The 18,901-nt window shown below is 37.8% G+C and overlaps 3 protein-coding genes across 3 annotated transcripts; all 3 read right to left on the bottom strand.

Moving 5' to 3' along the window:
- Positions 1–240: 240 nt before the first annotated feature.
- LOC135632084 (ATP-dependent DNA helicase DDM1-like) lies at positions 241–8,097 on the bottom strand. Its single transcript, XM_065140452.1, has 16 exons — positions 7,835–8,097; positions 7,644–7,737; positions 7,073–7,405; positions 6,894–6,992; positions 5,799–6,145; positions 5,537–5,723; positions 5,269–5,444; positions 3,696–3,765; positions 3,436–3,625; positions 3,176–3,280; positions 2,992–3,086; positions 2,786–2,905; positions 1,864–1,983; positions 1,679–1,777; positions 1,482–1,583; positions 241–802 (listed from the first exon to the last, which is right to left on the bottom strand). Exons 2-16 carry the CDS (start codon positions 7,722–7,724, stop codon positions 572–574), a joined length of 2,355 nt encoding a protein of 784 aa, XP_064996524.1. The 5' UTR covers positions 7,725–7,737; positions 7,835–8,097; the 3' UTR covers positions 241–571.
- Positions 8,098–8,677: 580 nt separating this feature from the next.
- Positions 8,678–16,659, bottom strand: LOC135632075 (coatomer subunit gamma-2-like). The gene is made up of 18 exons (XM_065140442.1): positions 16,473–16,659; positions 15,960–16,057; positions 15,810–15,860; positions 15,612–15,725; positions 15,324–15,524; positions 15,144–15,245; positions 14,228–14,335; positions 13,928–14,161; positions 13,303–13,553; positions 13,034–13,205; positions 12,778–12,933; positions 12,642–12,692; positions 12,126–12,266; positions 11,842–12,039; positions 11,627–11,758; positions 11,374–11,547; positions 9,327–9,566; positions 8,678–9,162 (listed from the first exon to the last, which is right to left on the bottom strand). The coding sequence occupies exons 1-18, from the start codon at positions 16,516–16,518 to the stop codon at positions 8,968–8,970; spliced, it is 2,664 nt and encodes an 887-aa protein (XP_064996514.1). The 5' UTR covers positions 16,519–16,659; the 3' UTR covers positions 8,678–8,967.
- Positions 16,660–17,720: 1,061 nt separating this feature from the next.
- On the bottom strand, positions 17,721–18,827 carry LOC135632087 (uncharacterized). Its single transcript, XM_065140464.1, has one exon. It carries the CDS (start codon positions 18,367–18,369, stop codon positions 17,878–17,880), a length of 492 nt encoding a protein of 163 aa, XP_064996536.1. The 5' UTR covers positions 18,370–18,827; the 3' UTR covers positions 17,721–17,877.
- Positions 18,828–18,901: the final 74 nt, after the last annotated feature.

Below are 18,901 nucleotides of genomic sequence, written 5' to 3'. Positions count from 1 at the left end.
TTTTTATTAATAAAATCAACGATGTTAAAATAAATAAACTTGGATGTCTCATATTTATAAAAATATCAATGTAATACCATAAAAATAAATCTTTTTCTCTTTCGTTTCCACTTCTTCCCACCTCCCCCATTCTCCTTTTGATGGTTAGATTGGTCATTACATTACACCGTGAATCCAAATCTCATATAGATACACTTAAAACACTTGCTCAGCCCAAAATTAGTTATCGTGGACCAATTTGTATCAAACGCCCAATAAAATATTTTTTGTACTAACTTTACAGGTCATCAGGTTTCCATATATAGATTGGACGTAGCATAGCCAGCGGTAAGATCTTAAATGCTGCTTGCTGTTACACATAGTAATTTGCAAAATTGCAACAGCACAAAAGAAAGACCTCCCAAAAGAAAAATACAAAGCCATGCGTGCTGTTGTTTTGCCAATAAGTTTTCTTGAATGGAAGTTCCAAGACGAAAACCGTCCGGTGGTCGGCCATCAGCCTCACAAGCTGCAGAGTTGACCGAACAAAATGTGAAGTTCTAGCCAGAACACTAAGATGCATCCACCCCAATCAGCTGCTGAGTGAAGACAGCACGCCGCCACCGCTTTTGGTGGGTATCACCACCTCCCAACCAGGTCCTTTAAGAGGAAGAGAATTGCGAGATGCTGCATCACCATCCACTGGACCTGTCAGATCGCTGCGATCCAAGACTCTCAATAGGTCTTCATCAGTGATGTCTGTTTGAACCAGCTTATCTTCGGGGTCTTCTTCTTCTCGCAGCAGTGCCAACAGTTCGGATTCCTAATGGGCATCAAAGAAAAACATAAATCAGATTTAAGGGAAGGGAAGTTTGATGTGAAATGAACAAAGCTAATTGAAGTATAAGGTAATTTAGGCTAATTCTGCTCGGTAATGCATCTTAGTTAATTGCCAAAATCGGAAGTGGTGCCTATAAAAGACAAGTATCCGAAGGTGTCTACTGAGATGATCTGATGGATATAAGACAGAAATAAGCAATATATTTTGACTTTGACCACGAATAACAATAAATGCATGACTAGGAATAAAGCGATGATAAAGGCATAAAAAATAAAACTTTGATCAAATGCTCAAGCAAAAAATATGTACCCCAATAAAAGAAAAAAATGAATCGAGTTGCCGAAAAAATAAGATGTCATTATAGGCTAGATTGTAGGTTTATATGGACGGTACAAAAACCCCTTCAGAGCATGCAATTTCAAAGTATTTATTTTATCCAGCATGATATTATAATTGTCTCTGCAGTGTTGGATACATGTGATGGAGCAAATGGCCTCTCAGGTTTTGTGAAACCAGAAAAATGGAGCATATCAGACCCATGAACATTCCTATAAACATAGTGTATGTACATTTGAGTATGTATATAGAAGAGGCATATTGTAAATGCTAAAATCGGATTTAAATATGAAAAAGAAAAGAAATCACAAACAGAAAACCTAACCTCTAATGTGTTGGGTTTCATCCGCTCTAGTTGGAAATGTCCTTTTGCAATGACCACATGCTCCAGCTTCAATTTTCCAAAAGCTCTTTTAATTATCCGTCCCTGTGAACATGAAATTTAAAAGATTTCTTTTAAAGGCTGTGCAAGACATTGATAGGATAAATAATAGAATGAAGGAGAAAAAACAGATATCCTACCTCTACGGAGTGTGATGTTGCCAGCCTATACACATGAACAGGCCGTGTTTGTCCAATCCTATGGCATCGATCCATTGCCTGCAGATCCATTTGAGGATTCTGGATTCCATGCAAAGTCAGTTACTCAATGTGACCACTCAACTTTATAATAAACACAAGTACCGAAGCTAGAGAAATTAAATTACCCAATCACTGTCATATAAGATACAGGTATCAGCAGCTGTTAAGTTTATACCCAGCCCACCGGCTCGGGTGCTGAGAAGAAAAATACTAACATTGCTGTTTAAATCATTAAATGCCTCTATCTGTCATCAAGAAAAGAAGAAAAGAATTAGAGCACATTTAAGGCCTGATATGGATTTGCAACTCAATTCACAAAAAAAAAAAAATACTTCAATTATATGAGAGTTAAATATTCACAAAGCACATAGAGCTATTACACCTAAAGGTAATTATGCAGGAAATTGGTGAATCTCAAATGATCATAATAGACCCCATTAAATACATCACATTTTTTCATGATTGCATATTCCATCACTAACTTAAATGTAACTTCAATCTCATTGGATCAAAATCAAATTCAACCAAGTTGAACCAGTCAATCTCAGCAGTTTTTCAGTATACCAGAGCAGATCATAACACCAGCCAAAGATTAGAAAAAAAACATCTTTACAGATGTCAAAACAATAATGAGGCCATTTTAGTCATTTACTTGTCATAAAAAGGGAAAAAGTGTCACTATTGTACTTGAGATCAGCATCCTAAATACTGCATACGATAGTGCAAACACCTCTAGACACTATTGTTATAGCATATTAGAATACAAGCAGCAAGAATCATATTCTCTTATGTGCACATAAACAACACTGCACGATCATATTCTGTATTTTGACGACGCCAAGGACAGTGTGTATCATATTCTGACTCCCAACCTACTTGGAGTTATTATATCTACATGTTTGTCTGCTAAATATCTCTCAAATACTACAACACCTAACTTCGATCATCCACCTTAATTTAAGAATAAAATAATCATAGATGATTTTAATAGTCCACAAAGCAAAAATAGTGACTTAAGCTATATCATCTGGAAACAATGACACTCACCTGCCTTTTTCTTTCATCCAGCTTAACACGACCATCAATTCTGCAAACCTCAAGCCCTTTCTCACTTAAATAATAGTCAATGATGTCCAAAACTTTAGTCCACTGGGAGAAAATAAGAACCTGTACATGTACCCATCTTTGAAGTGATAAAAGAAATATTAATCATAAGATGCTTTCCAGCAAGGAAGAAAATTCAAGCAATATACTTTGTGCTTCTGAGCAAGCAGCAAACCCAACAATCTGTCCAGCAACTGAAACTTGCCACACTGTCCTATTAGTTGTTCAATCGGTGGATAAAAATCTGTCAAGTGAGCAGACAAAGAAAACACGACCAATAATTCAATCTGCACTTATTCAATATAAAGTGGCAAGGGTTCATAGAATGCATACACGATCCATTGATTGCAGATTCGAAGAGATCAGGGTGGTTGCAGTTCTTCCTAAGCTGAATAATCAAATTGTTCAGTTTACCCTTCATGCCGGACATCCAAGTCACTATAGTGTAATTCAAAATTTAGTAGAAGAGAATTAGAAGAATTCACATTACAACGGACCAATACTACGTGCAACAAAGCTATCCTATCAAGATTATGTAAATCTACTCTATATGTATTTTGTGAAGATAACAAACTTAATAAATGAATACTCACCATTATCTGCTTCCTTTTCCAACTGATTTCCAAAAGTCTTATCAACTAAGTGATCCTGGATATGTTTTTGATGATCAGTCATGTTAGCGTATAAAATTATCTCCTTCTTGCGAGGAAGCATCCGCTCTACATTTTCCTTCATTCTTCGTAGGAGAAAGGGGCGTAGTATGGAATGGAGCTTTGTGACCACCTGAAAATAGAAAGTTAATTAGAAATACTGACGAATACAAAAAGAATAACTAAAGTAATCAATTATTCACCTGAACCCTTCTCTTTTCCTCATTCTCTTCCAACTGACTCTCACTATTGGCCCTCCCAGAAAAATCAAACCTTCAACAACATGATGATTATTACTCAAAAAGAAAACTTACGAGATGAAACATGTTCTCTAACATATGGCTCAGGTAGACCAACACAAGCACTATGCTTGATAGTGAATTTCTAAGCATATTTGCAACAAGTAGTATTGTGGCAAGTAGTAATTGCTGAGCATATAACACCTTTGAGTATATTTGCAGCAGATAGTGAATTTCTGAGCAGAAAGATTCCACAACCAACATCTTACTGATCCCCCTTCTTTTAGAGCTTTAAAAATACCATCAAATATAGTAGCATTTATTGGCATCTAGCAGCACAGAACAATGGCAGTCACACTGGTCCCACTAACAGTTCATACTTGACAAAAGTGTTCTAAATTTAGCAAAAAAAAAAAAAAAAACTTGTATCTTTAAGAAACAATTTACCACTAGATGACATCTGTACATACGCCAACACCCCATAAGGCGATGCACCATAACTATGCAGTGCTATTATATATGTGATATCTATTGCACATATATTATCTGCATATGCATGAAATGTAACACTATATAAAAAATGTTTTATATTTCTTATTAATATTGTTTCAACTATTTTCTTAGTTCTAATACATATTAGGTTAATGACAATGTTGCCTAATCTTTTCTTTGTTTATTATAACTTAAAATGAGTTAGATGACTTCCTCTATATTTTTCTTTGGTCTTAGACATTCATAATTTATGCTTGATTGCACATTTTTTACATAAAATATATTGCACTTGTTCTCGATATTTTTTAATTGAAAAACATATGTTTTCAGATACCAGGGATGTTCCATGCAATGCCTAGACTGCCAGCATACAACCATCGTTTTTTTAAATATTGCCAATAGATATTGATAATGGTTAACTTGCTACTAGATGATCAAGTAAAGTTTGTTTTTTAAGGAGGAAAAATAACAAAAGATTTTCTTAATTCCAACAGATTAATAAATAGCCTGTCCATGCATACTGGAAACTAGCAAAAGATACGATGATTAAAGAATGCTTATATTTTGTTGGTTCAGACCAATATGAGTTATCCTAGTGTACATAAGTTTGTGTTACAAAGTAAAGAAAAAACTCATGAATTAGTGCCTTACAGAATTAGATGCTGCAGTAAATTAACTATCATAAATGTCTATAACCAAATAAATACATAATCAGCCAAGGGAAATATAAACAAAAGAAAAAATTGCAATTGACTATCACCCAAATGCATACTTGACATAAAGACAGGTGTACTCCAATCATCTCTCACTCATGTAGTCATCAGGATGTCATCAACTTTTGTACACAAAATTTTGTGTTCCAAATTGCAGTCTATGTCCTCCAGAAAGCAAAGAAAAAGAAAAAATCCCTCAACCGCCTTTATATACCATGATGAAAAACTGGATTCATATAATGAGAGTTTCAAGAAAACAAGAATGTAACTTCCTAGTCAATCACTGCTAGCAATCCATTTTAAAATAGGAACACAATTAAATGCATACTTACCATGACTCAAACTCCTCATTGGATGCAAAAATATCAGGCAAGATAAAATTTAGTAGAGACCAAAGTTCAGCCAAATTATTTTGCAGGGGTGTTCCAGTCAGAAGAAGCTTGTTTTCAATTGGCAGACGCCTTAATTCCCTCAACAAAATGCATTTACTATTCTTTAATCGATGACCCTAGAATAAAGAAACAATAATTAGGTTCAAAAGAACCATAGTCAAATCAAATTGATGAAAAAAGAGATAGTGAACTTTGGTTCCAGCATCACCTCATCAACAACAACATATTTCCATTTATATTGAGCTAGAAATTTTGCATCATTCATTGCAACCTCATAAGAAGTAATTATGAGAGGAAACTTAGGGCCAATCTCCTTAGGCATGTGTTTTCTTCTAATATCCAACCTTTCCTTCTTTGATCCATGATATATAATAGCAGTCATAGAAGGAACAAACCTGACACAAAAAATGCCCATCAGAGCACAGAAGATTGTAGAGTAAAATGAAGAGACTAAAAATAAATAGATTTACCTGGAAACCTCATTCACCCAATTTGAGAGAGTAGAAAGGGGAGCAATAACCATGTAAGGACCATCCAAACCTTTTCCTTTAAGATGTGCAAGAAATCCAATGGTCTGAATGGTTTTGCCAAGACCCATTTGATCTGCAAGTATCCCATTGAGACCATTTTGCCACAAAGAAATCAGCCACTTTACGCCTTTTATTTGATAAGACTTCAATTTCCCTCCAGTAATCAAGGGCACCAACTCAGATTGCTCTTTCTCAGCCTTATCCTCCTCTGTGAGGCCAGCATCTTCAGGAGCCATAGCTTCATGAGATCGTGTCAACATGGCTCGCACTGCAGTCTTGGCTTTCCTCTGACAATCAGCATAAAGAATGTAGATTTTGACTTGAGAGCTAAGGTAAGAGGAAACAAGTGACATAGGCTAACAACAGGCAACTTACTAATAAATGCAGATGAACCATCTTTCTCTGTAATACAAATACATATAGAGGTGTGTGCATGTGTGTGACAGGGTCACCTGGATTTTTGCCAAATAAAAACAGGTTTTCCTTGCCAATAGGATTCAAGTAAGACCCTTGCTTGCAGAAAGCTAACTTGTCAGCACTGGTATAAGAAACTTGTTCTCCATTGTTCCCCATATATGACTCCATGAATGGCATGATTCATATGGATGTAAAATGATTATTAATTCAGTTATGAAGAAAAGCAGAAATTTGAAATTCTGTATTAGATAAAAGTTCCGTTAGTTAAAGTCGGCAAAGAAAAACCTGGAAAACTTTAAATACAACAATTACTAATAATAAAACCATCAATAAAATTATGAGTGAGTATGAGAAGAGACAAATGCATCAACAGAAATGATTTATCCACAAAATCTTCCAAAATTTGATTATAGATTGTTTTAGAGACCCAAAGGAACAAAAGAATTGGGCAGGAAACAAATCAACATAGTCCATGCAAACACAAAAAAACAATAATCTTCCCTGAAAACAAATACCATAAAAACTTATCCCTTTCAACATCATGTTTACTACAATCACATTTACTCTGACCTCCAATCAGAATAGAATAGCTTAAAGAACAATGACAACGAAACTCACATTGTTGTATTGTGAGGCTGGCTTCCTCTTTCTACCTCGGCCTGTTTTCTTCCCTTTAGCCTCATCTTCTACTTCAGCAGTGTTCTCTGAGTTATTGTGCTGAACAAGACAAGAAGTAAGAATCTCAACAACCCATTGCAAAATGAAGGAGCTATATGAAATCTCATGGTAGACGTTACGAATGTGATGTCATCCATCTTCTCAAGAAGAAACTCCGAGTAAAGCTGGGTTTGGGTCAGCAACTCATCCAACTTGCTGAAGCGAAGCTCATGGTCGTCAATGTCCCGAGACATTTCCTGCTTGACCTTCGCTTCGTTCATCCGGGCGTCCAGTAACTTCCCCTCTTCCTTCTCCATGGCGTCCGTGATGAGAGAGGTATCTCCATTCTTTGCCTCAAACTCCAGCGGCAGAGCCGTGTCTTCTTCAGCCACAACGCTCTCTCCATGACCTCCGATCTGGGGCTTCTCCTCCTCTTCGGAAGCAGTCACAACGGCATTGGCATTGCAAATCCCCTGCTTTACCAAAACGTTTGGCATAAAAGTAAACAAAGAAAAGAGAAACTTGGAACCAAATAAAACAGCGAGATGTACCGAAATGTTCGTTTCAACGACGGAACGTGTAACCAATTACATGACAAGGAACAAATAGAAACCCTAACCCTAAAAGTGAAAATGATTACGAAGAGGAGATGGAAAGGGATAAAAGAAGACAGCGTTTGTATTGAAAATGGAGGAAGAAATCGAGGCAAACCTCCTCTTCTAAGACAGACGTCGGAGAATCCGCAGCTCCATCGACCTTGACCCCGTTCTCCTCTCCTTCCATTCTCCTCATCGCAAGATTATATCTGACTTAAATCAACCATCGAAATCAATCGGCACAACCGTATAGGCAACAAGACCAAAACAAAAAGGATACAAACTGCTCTGGCGTTAGGACCATACCAAAGACGACAAAGGTAAAACAATGTCCAAAAAAGGAACCAAATCGATCCTCGCGCCCTCTCCTTCCTTTGATTTATCTTTCCCTTGCGTGCGTGCGTAGATCGGCCAGAACAGTAGCGCAGAGAGAGAGAGAGCAAGAGAACGGCGTTGCTCGATTTTGAAGCTCCAGGGTTACCCTGCGATTAAGTACGGCAGGGGGGGAGGAGGTAGGCTTTTCGGCGGGAAAACGGCAGGGTTTGATGGCTACCATGATTTGGGCCTCCTAGTTTAACAAATTTACGAGAATGGCACGACGTGGGACACCGCTAACTCATCCGACCCCATATAAATAAGGAAAAGATGTTTTCTTTTCGACCATCATTTTTTTTTTACTAATTACATGTCATCCCATCTAATTAATTACTATAAGCATCTCAATGTTTACGCTTTTAAAAGTTACATTCAAATTTTTATACTTACGAAAATAAAATATTAATATCTTTATATAAAATTAAAAAAAATTATAAAATTAAAAAAAAAATATTATGATTAGTAAAATTAAATATTTTATTTTCGTAAATAGAAAAATCTAAATATAACTTCTGAACCATATACGGACGATGAAGTATAAAAGAGGGACATCTACACAAGTAGGATTCAAATGGATGAAAATAAAATATTATGAAAATAAAAATATAATTAATAATTTAAAAATATAAATAGTAAAAAATATATTTTATTATTTTTAAGAGATTGCCAATAACAAAAGGAGAGTTGTCAATAACAAATTTCTAAAGAAAAGCGTGGCAATCATTATTGAAAATTTTAAACAATAAATTTTGTAAAACATGACTCCTAGATCCATTATCCAACAGGGAAATAAGATGGTATATATAATTAAAGAAAAGAAAAGAAAATTACAATCTCTTCTTTCACAATTTCAAAAGTTCTTGGCAATCAAAATTTCAAAAAAAAATTGTTTTCCTATCACAAGTATCTCATAATCCACGGAAATTGGATCGTTCTTTCAAGCTTAATATTGTTGACGCCAATAAACAACAAAATAAGGACTATAGGAAAAGGGCTGACACTGCTTCTATGTCACCAAGAGGGGCTGCTGGGGGAGAGAAATGAAGGCTTAATAATGTTTGCAATTAGCCCTCGGCAACAATTTCATGAATTTTCTCACTGATCTCTGGATCTTCGGATCGGACTGCAAGTCTCATTGCAACCTGCTTAGACCCATCAATACCGAATGACACTCTCACTAGCACTTTCACATTGCCGACAAAAATTCCAGAGAGCAAACTAGTGTGAGACTTCGAGTTGCTCGAGACAACCTCGGTTCCCTGCCAACAGATTTGACATACAAGAATTAGAACACTGACGATCTGATTCTAGAAAGGAAACAAACTGCAGGGGAAAATAACCATGGATTTATCCCAGTCGATCGCAACGAACAAGAAGGCAGGATGCATCGGTTAAAAGATTAGAATTGACTGAAAGGACTAACCTCACAAGGCTGCATGCCAAGAATATCAATTACTGCAGTCACAGTTTCGGCCAAGCTCTCTTTTACGCCCAAGCCATACTCATCAATCCTCTCATTACCTGGGTCCATGCTTTCCCAAGCGTTTTTAAAGTTGGAGACTCCCACCTTCAACATGTAATCAGCTGCGACAATTTCGAGATCTTCTAGCTGGTATTCATCTTCAACACCATCTTCCTCTGCTTCTCCTGTAGCTGGATCTACCTGAGGTACACAAAACATGTGGATGGTGAACACCCCTAGCAATGGCAAAATATGTGCAATAGCAGCTAGCTGACACCAAGTAGTAAAAATTTAGTAGCAAGTTGTTATTCTTGTCCTCTCAAGCAAAAAAATGACACATTGCAAAAGGCTCTTGCCAATCAAGGCGTGGGAAGAGTCAATGCACACAATTTTACTCATGCAAGCAGAGAGACCATTATTGCAACTTGAATCATTATCATGGTCACCTAGATCACAAAGGAGCAACTTCTCTATGATACCAAGGTCCACCCTCTGTTCTTGTTATCTTTGTTCAAAATATCTGTATGCTCAGTTCCAGCTTGTTTTAGGCATGCCTCAAAAGGGAAGTTAATTTATGTAGATGCAACATCTTTATGATTAGTTGAGCAAGTCACCAGACAGCCGATTTGGTCCAATGCAATGTTTTAAAAGATAATATATGGTCAGGGAAATGGGTCAGCACACGTGAATCTTCATCCAAATCTGGAGAATATTAGAAAGGGTAGCAAGGCATCCAAATTACCTACCGCCACTGCCATACCCAACAACCAATACAAGATCAAAATATCCTAATGCAACTGAATCTTAAACAAATGACACCATGTGCATCACTATGCTCTCCGACCGAATGGTTCTGGGAAGAAAATTCAACATAACAGGAGAATGAATGATTTTTTGCAGATGGAATGTCACAAAAGAAATTTGGTGATTCCCAACAGAATAAGTACAAAGTTCTTTGCAAGTAAATGAAAATGGGATTTTAGAGAAAAATGAAGAACTTAAGTGTCCAATTGTTCATACAAGCAATGTAGAGAGCTCCAATAGAACCTGCTTTTCTCCTGATATACAATGTAGCTAGATAAGTCTTAATTAATCTAAGGTGCATAATGGCCTGGGCAGCAATAATCATTTATCAAGAGGGACTAAATGTTTTGTAGTGTAGTAGCTTATACACAGGTGCTGATTTTTCCTTTTTGCGAAGGTTATGCATGCTCTAACACAGACAGTGTGAATCTTTTCAAATAAGCATCCTTTTGCACTTCGTCTCTATAAATAACCCACATCTTAATCTAGAAATGCAAATTTTCTACTATTCGATATTGGTTGCATATAAGCATATAAAAAATTAAATAATATTAAGAGGTAAAACCCATGTTAAATGCAGAAAAAAATTAGATCCCCTCCAAGAAGGCTGAAAACCATCGAAGATTTAAAATAAGTTCGCATCATTACACAAAACTCAATTCCCTCATATGCTTCAGTGTTTGTTTTGAACGTAATGAGCTCGCAACATGACAAGTACCACACTAAGAGTTCTTACTCAAACAGATGTGCCTGCTAATTCCATTGCACCATCACTTACAAAATACAGTACCGTAACAGATCCAAAATCAAGACTGCTAAAACTGATACTCTTGCACATTTACTTCATAGAAAAATCTACAGACCTTCTTAAGCAGCTATATGCTACTTATCATAATCAAGCAACCTATATTTTCATCTTAATTTCTCCTTTACAACTACTACATTGACAACAGGTAGCCTTGGAAATGCCACTGACAGAACTTAAAGAAGTAATTGAACTAATGACCAAATACGATTAAACCCATATGTTATAAGGGAAACAGCACTTATTGCATGGAATCAACAACTCAAGAAATCAGAAAATGGAAATTATCCACTAACATCCCTCCTTAAATCTATTTCAGCCAGAGAAGCATGGCTACATACTGAAATACATGAAATGATATCCAAAACAAAATCAGAGTAAATGAGTGACGAGTCAAACCTCTTTAACCACAAACTTTAAAAGGTTTGAGAATTTTCCAGTAGCAGGAACACCTTCTGGTTTTTCAAACGCAAGAAAAGTCTGCCCTGGTGAGTCGTAAGGTAAGGTTCGTAAAGGCTTTGATACAACTTCTGAAAAATCCTCGGCTTCAGATGCATCAACAAAAACAGTGACCTGGAAAAATTAAATCAGAACAAAATTCAAAGGTAAGCAGAATTAATGGAGCAGCTGTTTCCCAACATGGATAGTATACCATTTCCAGTAACTGTTCTGGGATGGTGTTTGTGCAGTTGTATTGGAATACAACATGCCCATCAAAGATGTGCTTCACTGCATTAACTGAATATTCAGTTTCCGCTTCAGTCAACTCCACAGGTGACGACGACTGAGAAGACAGAGATAAACTTAAAATGACATGTAAATGTAATAATATGAATAGTAATTTACAATATTAAAAGTAACAAACACCTTAAAGAGTTTTCCAAAGCTGGAAAATTCAGGAATTGAAGAAAGCAATTTTTCATATGCATCAACAACTGAAGTAGGACCACTAGGAGGAGCCCCCAAACCAGCAGTCTTTTTACCAGGAGCCTTCTTCTCAGCAAGGGGTTGTGACTTGACTTCTCTTGGAACAGAATATATATCAAAAGGTATGTCTGAAGCCTCCTGGATTAAAAGGGGAGGAGGAAGTAAAATATTAAGTCAGAGATAACTATCTAGCATCACATAATGAAATAGTACAGGACACATACATAGTTCTGCAAGCTTGTTTCCAAGTTGACAAGTGGCACATCCAAAGGTCCAAATAGAAAATCTTTTACGTCTTCATCAGTTCCACCAACAGATGCATCACTTCCTAGAGTGTTAAGATAAAGTGTTGCCCGGTCCCTCACCTGTGTCAAACCATAGCGACATAGAGAAAGATGATACTTCAAGAGCCAGCATCTTATTCGGGAAATGGCCCAGGAAGCAAACAGAAGATTGAAATGTTGCAATAGCTTGTCATAACCAGGTACTAACGTCTGAGTATGGTTTGGTGGCTAGTAATCATGCTGATTAAAGGTTAATAAATAACTAAATAACTTCATATGTAAGAATACCTGCTAGCCTACATGTTGAAATTATGAAGGGGAGATTTCCAGAGATCTTAGAGGACAGGAGGTGCTAGAGATTTTACTCAACTAGATATTGCCACATGAAAATATAAAGAAAACTGATCCATGCATTTGCCAACAAATGATTGTATTTAGAAGGCTATACAGTTTTACCTCATCATCACCATCAAACAGGCAACGTCTCAGTAGAACAAATATACGAGGCTGCAGCAATAACCAAATTTTAATAGACATCAGAAACAGATTATTAGTTTATGAACTTTAATTTGAGAAAAAACTGTTTGAGTACCTTTAACGAGTCAACCATTGCACCAAACTTTGCCAGGGTACTTACAGCACAAGCTCGGACAGTTGCATTTTCAAGTATTACCCGATTGTAAATATAACGAATATATTTACTAGGATCTGAAGTCTTTGGCCCTTCATTCCCAAGAAAGTGAAGTATCTAGCACCAGTAGTACAAAGTAAGTTGATTCTCATTCGACAAATGAACATGGATAAGAACATCAAAGTATAGATGAAGACAAGCGTCACATGATACTTACCTGAGTAGACAGATATGTGAACTCACAGTCCTCGATGAATTCGCACAGGTGGAACAAGCCGATTTCTTTAGCATCTGGTATATCTCTAATAAGTATGACTATTGAATCAACTATTGCTTTCTTATAGTCAAAACCACCCTCTTCCCGAAGAATGTTGCTTAAGAAATTCATCCTAGTCAGGTAGTTGAATGAAGAAAATAATTAACTTCGCGAGAAATAAGAATCTTACGAACAAGGAATTAAAAAGTGTCATGTGCAATGTTACATACAGTGAACGGTATTTGAGAGGGAACTTCAAACACAAAGATCGTATAGCTTCCACAACAACAATCTTGAACTCATCTGCAATATCTGACATAAAATTGGTTATTTGTTTCATCAAGCGATCTACACTTGATTCATTGCCTGTTTTTAGAAGTGTAGTTATAGCAAGAGTGGCAATGCTCCTGTTTTGATCTGAGATTAAGCTTTCCATATCAATGTTGCAATTCGTTACGGCCAGAGGATGTGTCGAAGCAACCTGCAAGAAGCCAGTAAAGTTCAGCAAACACTATGAAAGATTATATATATATATATATATATATATATATATGTTCAACATGATTTTATATGCTTGGCGTTTGCTCTTTTGGGCTTCTATACACCAACAGTAACTTTTGGTGTAGACATACATACCCAACAATAAATATAGTATACCAGAAGAGAACAGATAAGGTGTTTCTTTACGTTGTCATAGTACTATAAGTACATATATTACAATTTATGAAAAAAAGGACTAAAATCAGACTTTAATACTATATGACAACTTAGCTGGAAAAAAACTTGCAACTTTTTGACATTTGTTCAGGTTTCAACAACGATAAAACAGGATCACTGTATAATATAAAGAGTCACCTTATTTAAGGTTCGGATAGCTGCAAACCGAAGAACGGGCTTGGATGAACTCAAAAACAACTGAAGAACAGTAATTGCAGGAGTCAACTCTCGACTGGTCACACCATTGAACTCAGTTATTGCCCTTGCTGCCTCAAAAACAACCATTTCTGCTTTGTGCCGGAGACATGATTCAAGATAATCAAAAAATGGTCGTTCTCCTGCTTGTGTATTTGAGCTCGACTCTCTAATTACCTGACAAAATGCCAATCTGTTCAGTTATATATTGGTTATACTCATCGTCAAGCTCTGAGAAAATACCTGGTTGGTATATCTTATCAGAAGGCACTGTGCTAAAGGCGAGCGCACTGATCCTTTTGTCAAGCTGGTAACCAGCTTACTAACAGCCAGGCGGTCATTTTGTCTTATCTGCAAGTAAAAATGCTTTTATTAAAGTGAATTTAGATGAAGAACTGGAATGATCCCTTTAAGTAGAGGATACAAGGAAAACAATGAAGAGAGAGATGTAATTCTAGATTTTGCCTTATCTTATAATCTCATAATAGTTAGCACACACTTATAGAAAATAGACAAACCTCACTACCTAAAAGAATAGACATATAACTAAAATAAATTTCATGTCCTAATAGGAGCGTAAATAGGACTGCTTGCAGATAGTTGCAAAAACATTAGTAGAAAAATCTTGACTCCTATATGGCCTAGGAAATAGACAAGGAAAATAATAGGCATGATAAAACTGTGATGAAACTTTAAAAAATGGCAACAGAAATTAATAAATCAATTATTTTTTGGATAAGAAATTTTAAAACAAATGTGAGATAAAACAAAGAATGAGGAGAACAAAATATATTATGCATAAAAAAAATAATGACATAACGACCTTATCTAGGTTAATATATTAAATTTAATGTTTTAAGATAAACAAAACTAACATATATCAAGAAGACTTGAGATCACAAAATTTGAATATAAGTATATGACAAACGCATGTTGTGGCCATATCCAGCTCCTATCTGTCATAAATGTAATCTAATGGATATTGTCCAACTCACTTTCACCCTTTCAGTAGGTTTGATGGTTCCAACGTGCATGCATATAAAATAACTGATGCAATTCCCTCTCATGTTGATGCATACACTCAAATTTTATATATGAAAGGATGCAATTTCACAAGTGCATTTAAGGTGTCAACAAATTGTTATATTGTAAAATGCACCTGGTGAAGAAGCGCTAGTGCATGAAATTGAACCAGAGCAGCTCTTGATTGAACAGCTTCCTGAACCTCATTGCTCCATCTTTTTACGATTTCTGGGTTTGTCTGTTTTAGATTAACATAAATGAAAATGTTAAACCTGAAAGTAAACAATGACCACAACCAAGAGAGATGAAACAGTACCTGAAGCAAGTGAACTCCGCTCACAAGTGCACCACTAGCAACAACAGGGTTTTTGTCAACAATCGCTTGCTTCAAGTATCTCTCAATTTGGGTAAGAAGAGTACCATCTATGATCCTACAAAGGACTCGTATAGCATTGGCCCTATACATATCGGTCTTACTATTCATATCCTTCATCAATGAGCTTGTGACGATAATAACCTACACAACATAAATCAACAAGTTATCCTCAAACCACAAGTTACATAAATCACAAAACTATTTTAAGGCAGATTATTGTTGTCTAACCTCGTCAGCAGAAGGTGAAAGTTCCTTAATCATCAAATAAACCATTCTCCTCAGCACTGTATCCTTGGACTGAAACAGTTTTGTCACAGCAAAAAAGACTTCCGTAGCTTCAACCTACAAAATCAAGTTAACAGAGATGTGAAAGACTTGAGGCATAACAAAAGCTGCAAAGGATATCAGATAACACCAGGATCTCACCTTGGTAAAAGTTTCTCCTTGATTGAGCAAATATAGAAGTTTTGTGATCACCTGTAGAATCGGCTCAAAATGATGATTTAAAGAAGTCCATCTAGATGTTCCTCTAAATGCACGTGAAACAGAACATATCTAGATTCGGGATAAGCTTACCTGTGAGCATCTTCTGGCATCGAGCTGAGGATCGTGGAACACTCTGGCCTCCTGTAGTACTGCACCTTTCTCTATTCCGTGGAAGGGAGAGTATTCCTCTGCAATACACCAAAGAACGAATCAAATTATGAACGATACGGCTATCAATTTTCTCGAACACAAAAAACACGAGCTTAGATCTAAGTTACAGCACAGTCTATCTTCCTCCGCCCATCAAATACCAGCCAGATCTAAAAGGAAAGTGCACTACATTTCATGAGACGGAGAAAATAAGGCTAATTCCATCACTCCACCGGGAAATAACATCTCCACCACATCAGATCTATCGTAAGAAGTAATAAATTCCGAAAGGAAAAGGGCTCTTCACACAGATCCACATCGAAAGTGGCGGATCCACGTCGGAAGCTTGATGCAACGGTTGAATTTGATCAAGAAACAATCATTTTAGGCGAAAACGAAGAAAGCCACGGATTCGACAGAGACAAGAGGGTTTGATTAGGGTTTCGACACGACCTTCCTCGTCGAGATCGTCGTCCTTCTTCACGAAGGGCTGAGCCATGTCGGAGCCGCGAGATCCGATGAGATCGACGAAGGGAAGGGATCGACCGGCTCAGTGGAGAGAGAGAGAGAGAGAGAGAGAAACGCAGGGAGACTCGACTCACTCGAGAGTCCTCCTTCTGCGGTGCAAGATTTGTACTGGTAACCGGCCCCAAAGTTCGGTTAACTGCGCCGAGGGATAGAGGTCGGGACTCGATGCGTTCGCATGCGTATTTTTGTATACGGTGGATGAGGCAAGAGAGCGCAAATCCAAGGGACCACGTGAATCGCACGGATAGGAACACATGCGAACGCACGTGCTTTGTTAACGGCAGATGATGGAGAAGAGTGCATATCCAACGTCTCATGTCAATCACACAACAAAAATAAAATAGAAATCGTATGTATATATAGATAGATATATGCCAATTCCTAAAAGAAAACCTCATGTTTTCACCTTCTCTTTGTCGCATTTTGTTTTATCCTATCACATGCCTTTTTTTTTTAAGGTAAAATTATTCCTATCGTAATCATCATCACCTCATGATTATGTCATATTACATTATTATCTTATTATTCTTACCCCCTTTCTTCTTGCTTTAACCCTAGCTTTAACCCTATTCGACTAAACCCATGATTGGACGATGTCGCCAATGTGGTAAACTATAACAAGAGATGAAGGAAACAAAATATGAGTAATATCATCATAAATATCTTTGTGCAACCGTATATAACGTAGATCGGGAGAGAATGAATATATACAATCTTAATCAAATATTCTTACCATTATACAGAATACATATATTATTTTCTTAAATTCTTAATATATAACTCTGAAAATATGAGAGTATATAAATTTGGTATGATTTGTATTTATGCAAGTTAAGCTTTAATAAGTGAATTCAATGGTTTAAATGTGATAGTTGGGACTTTGTCATGACTTTGTTATTGTTGTTGTACTTTGACATAAGAGCACGTCGAGGGTTTCGGAAACATGCTCGACTCACAAAATCCTCCTTCTTATGAAGGGATATATTTTTAGGCATAATTTTTTGTATTGGAAATGTTGGAAAGAACATTCTCTATTTTAATAAGATACACATTCTAACATATTTTTTTTCCGTATAATTGCCCCTTTATAATAAGATAAAAAAAGAAGCTAAAAGATAATTAGTTCAAAAATGATAGAAAAGATAATAAATCGACTTTTGACTGACAAATTCGTTAGCAAATACGATATATACTTTTAAAATCGTAAATCAATTTATTACATGCACAATTCATCTTTTTGATCTTTTAATATATGTCATAAGGAAAGAACAGGCAATAAAGTACTGCTTCGGCAATCAGACGGGGAGACAAGATAAACAAAGGATCAAGCTCACCCAAAGCACTGGTCACCGGGGAGAGGTCCGGGAATGTACCCTCGCTCCAAGAACTGCAAGCCGAAGACGACGATGACGGCGAGCGCGGCGAGGTAGGAGAGCCCCTCAGCGGCCCCCAGGAGGCCGTACGGCCCCGCGGGCAGTCCCGACCCGGTCTTGGTCTTGGTGTAGAGCGACCACCCCACGATGCCCGCCACCACCAGGTAGCTCACCCCCTCCGCCGCCCCGAACGACCCGCCGGGACCCGGCGGCAGCCCGCAGCCCGTGGTCTTCAGCGTGTACAGGGAGAATCCGATCACCGGGCACGACAGCAGGCCGCCCGCCGCCACCGCGATCTCGAGACCCCCGCCCCCGCCGCCGCTGCTGCTCCCGGCGTCCTTCGCCTTGCACTTGATGGCCGCCTGCCGCCGCACGCGACGGTCAGGCGAGCGAAGCAGGGGCCCGGAAGCAGGCGGGAGGAGCAGGCTCGTGAGAGACGCAGACGCCATGTGCAGCAGCGGAGGAGATGCGAGCACCTCCTTATCCTGGGTTGTCGCCCCGGGGCCGTTCGTTTCTCCGCGCCATGCCCATGGAGCCCGACCGCTTATCTTCTTCCGGGTCAGGTTGAACCCAACAGATCGCGGCTAAGGAGGATGCATCGATAAGACCTACATCCATGGAATCAACATGTCAAGCATGTGAGTCTCGTGTCACGTTTCTGACGCCGCTTGGGACGCGTACAATTTATGCAAATTTACAGAAATGTCCCCTTTCGTCGCAAGTATCACGGTTTGAGTATTTCTGAAGTACTGCAATTATATAGTTGAATGCAGCCACCGCAGTCGGACTTGGGAGAAAGACGTCTCGGATCAGATTCAATGCTTTTAGGAGATCAGTGACTCGCAAGCGCATGGAGTGGGCCGCATTTTGCAATCCAACGATGCCGGATCGGAGTCCATCATTGATTAATTGGTATCACAGCACCGCTAGCAGGGGCGCGATCCGACACGAGGCAACTCAATGAATGAGATGGGTAACGGG

Source organism: Musa acuminata, chromosome BXJ1-3, assembly GCF_036884655.1.
Source record: "Musa acuminata AAA Group cultivar baxijiao chromosome BXJ1-3, Cavendish_Baxijiao_AAA, whole genome shotgun sequence".
In the NCBI taxonomy this organism is placed as follows: Eukaryota; Viridiplantae; Streptophyta; class Magnoliopsida; order Zingiberales; family Musaceae; genus Musa; species Musa acuminata.
The sequence above is the reverse complement of the archived record's forward strand: the minus strand, read 5'-3'. Positions and strand labels throughout refer to the sequence as shown.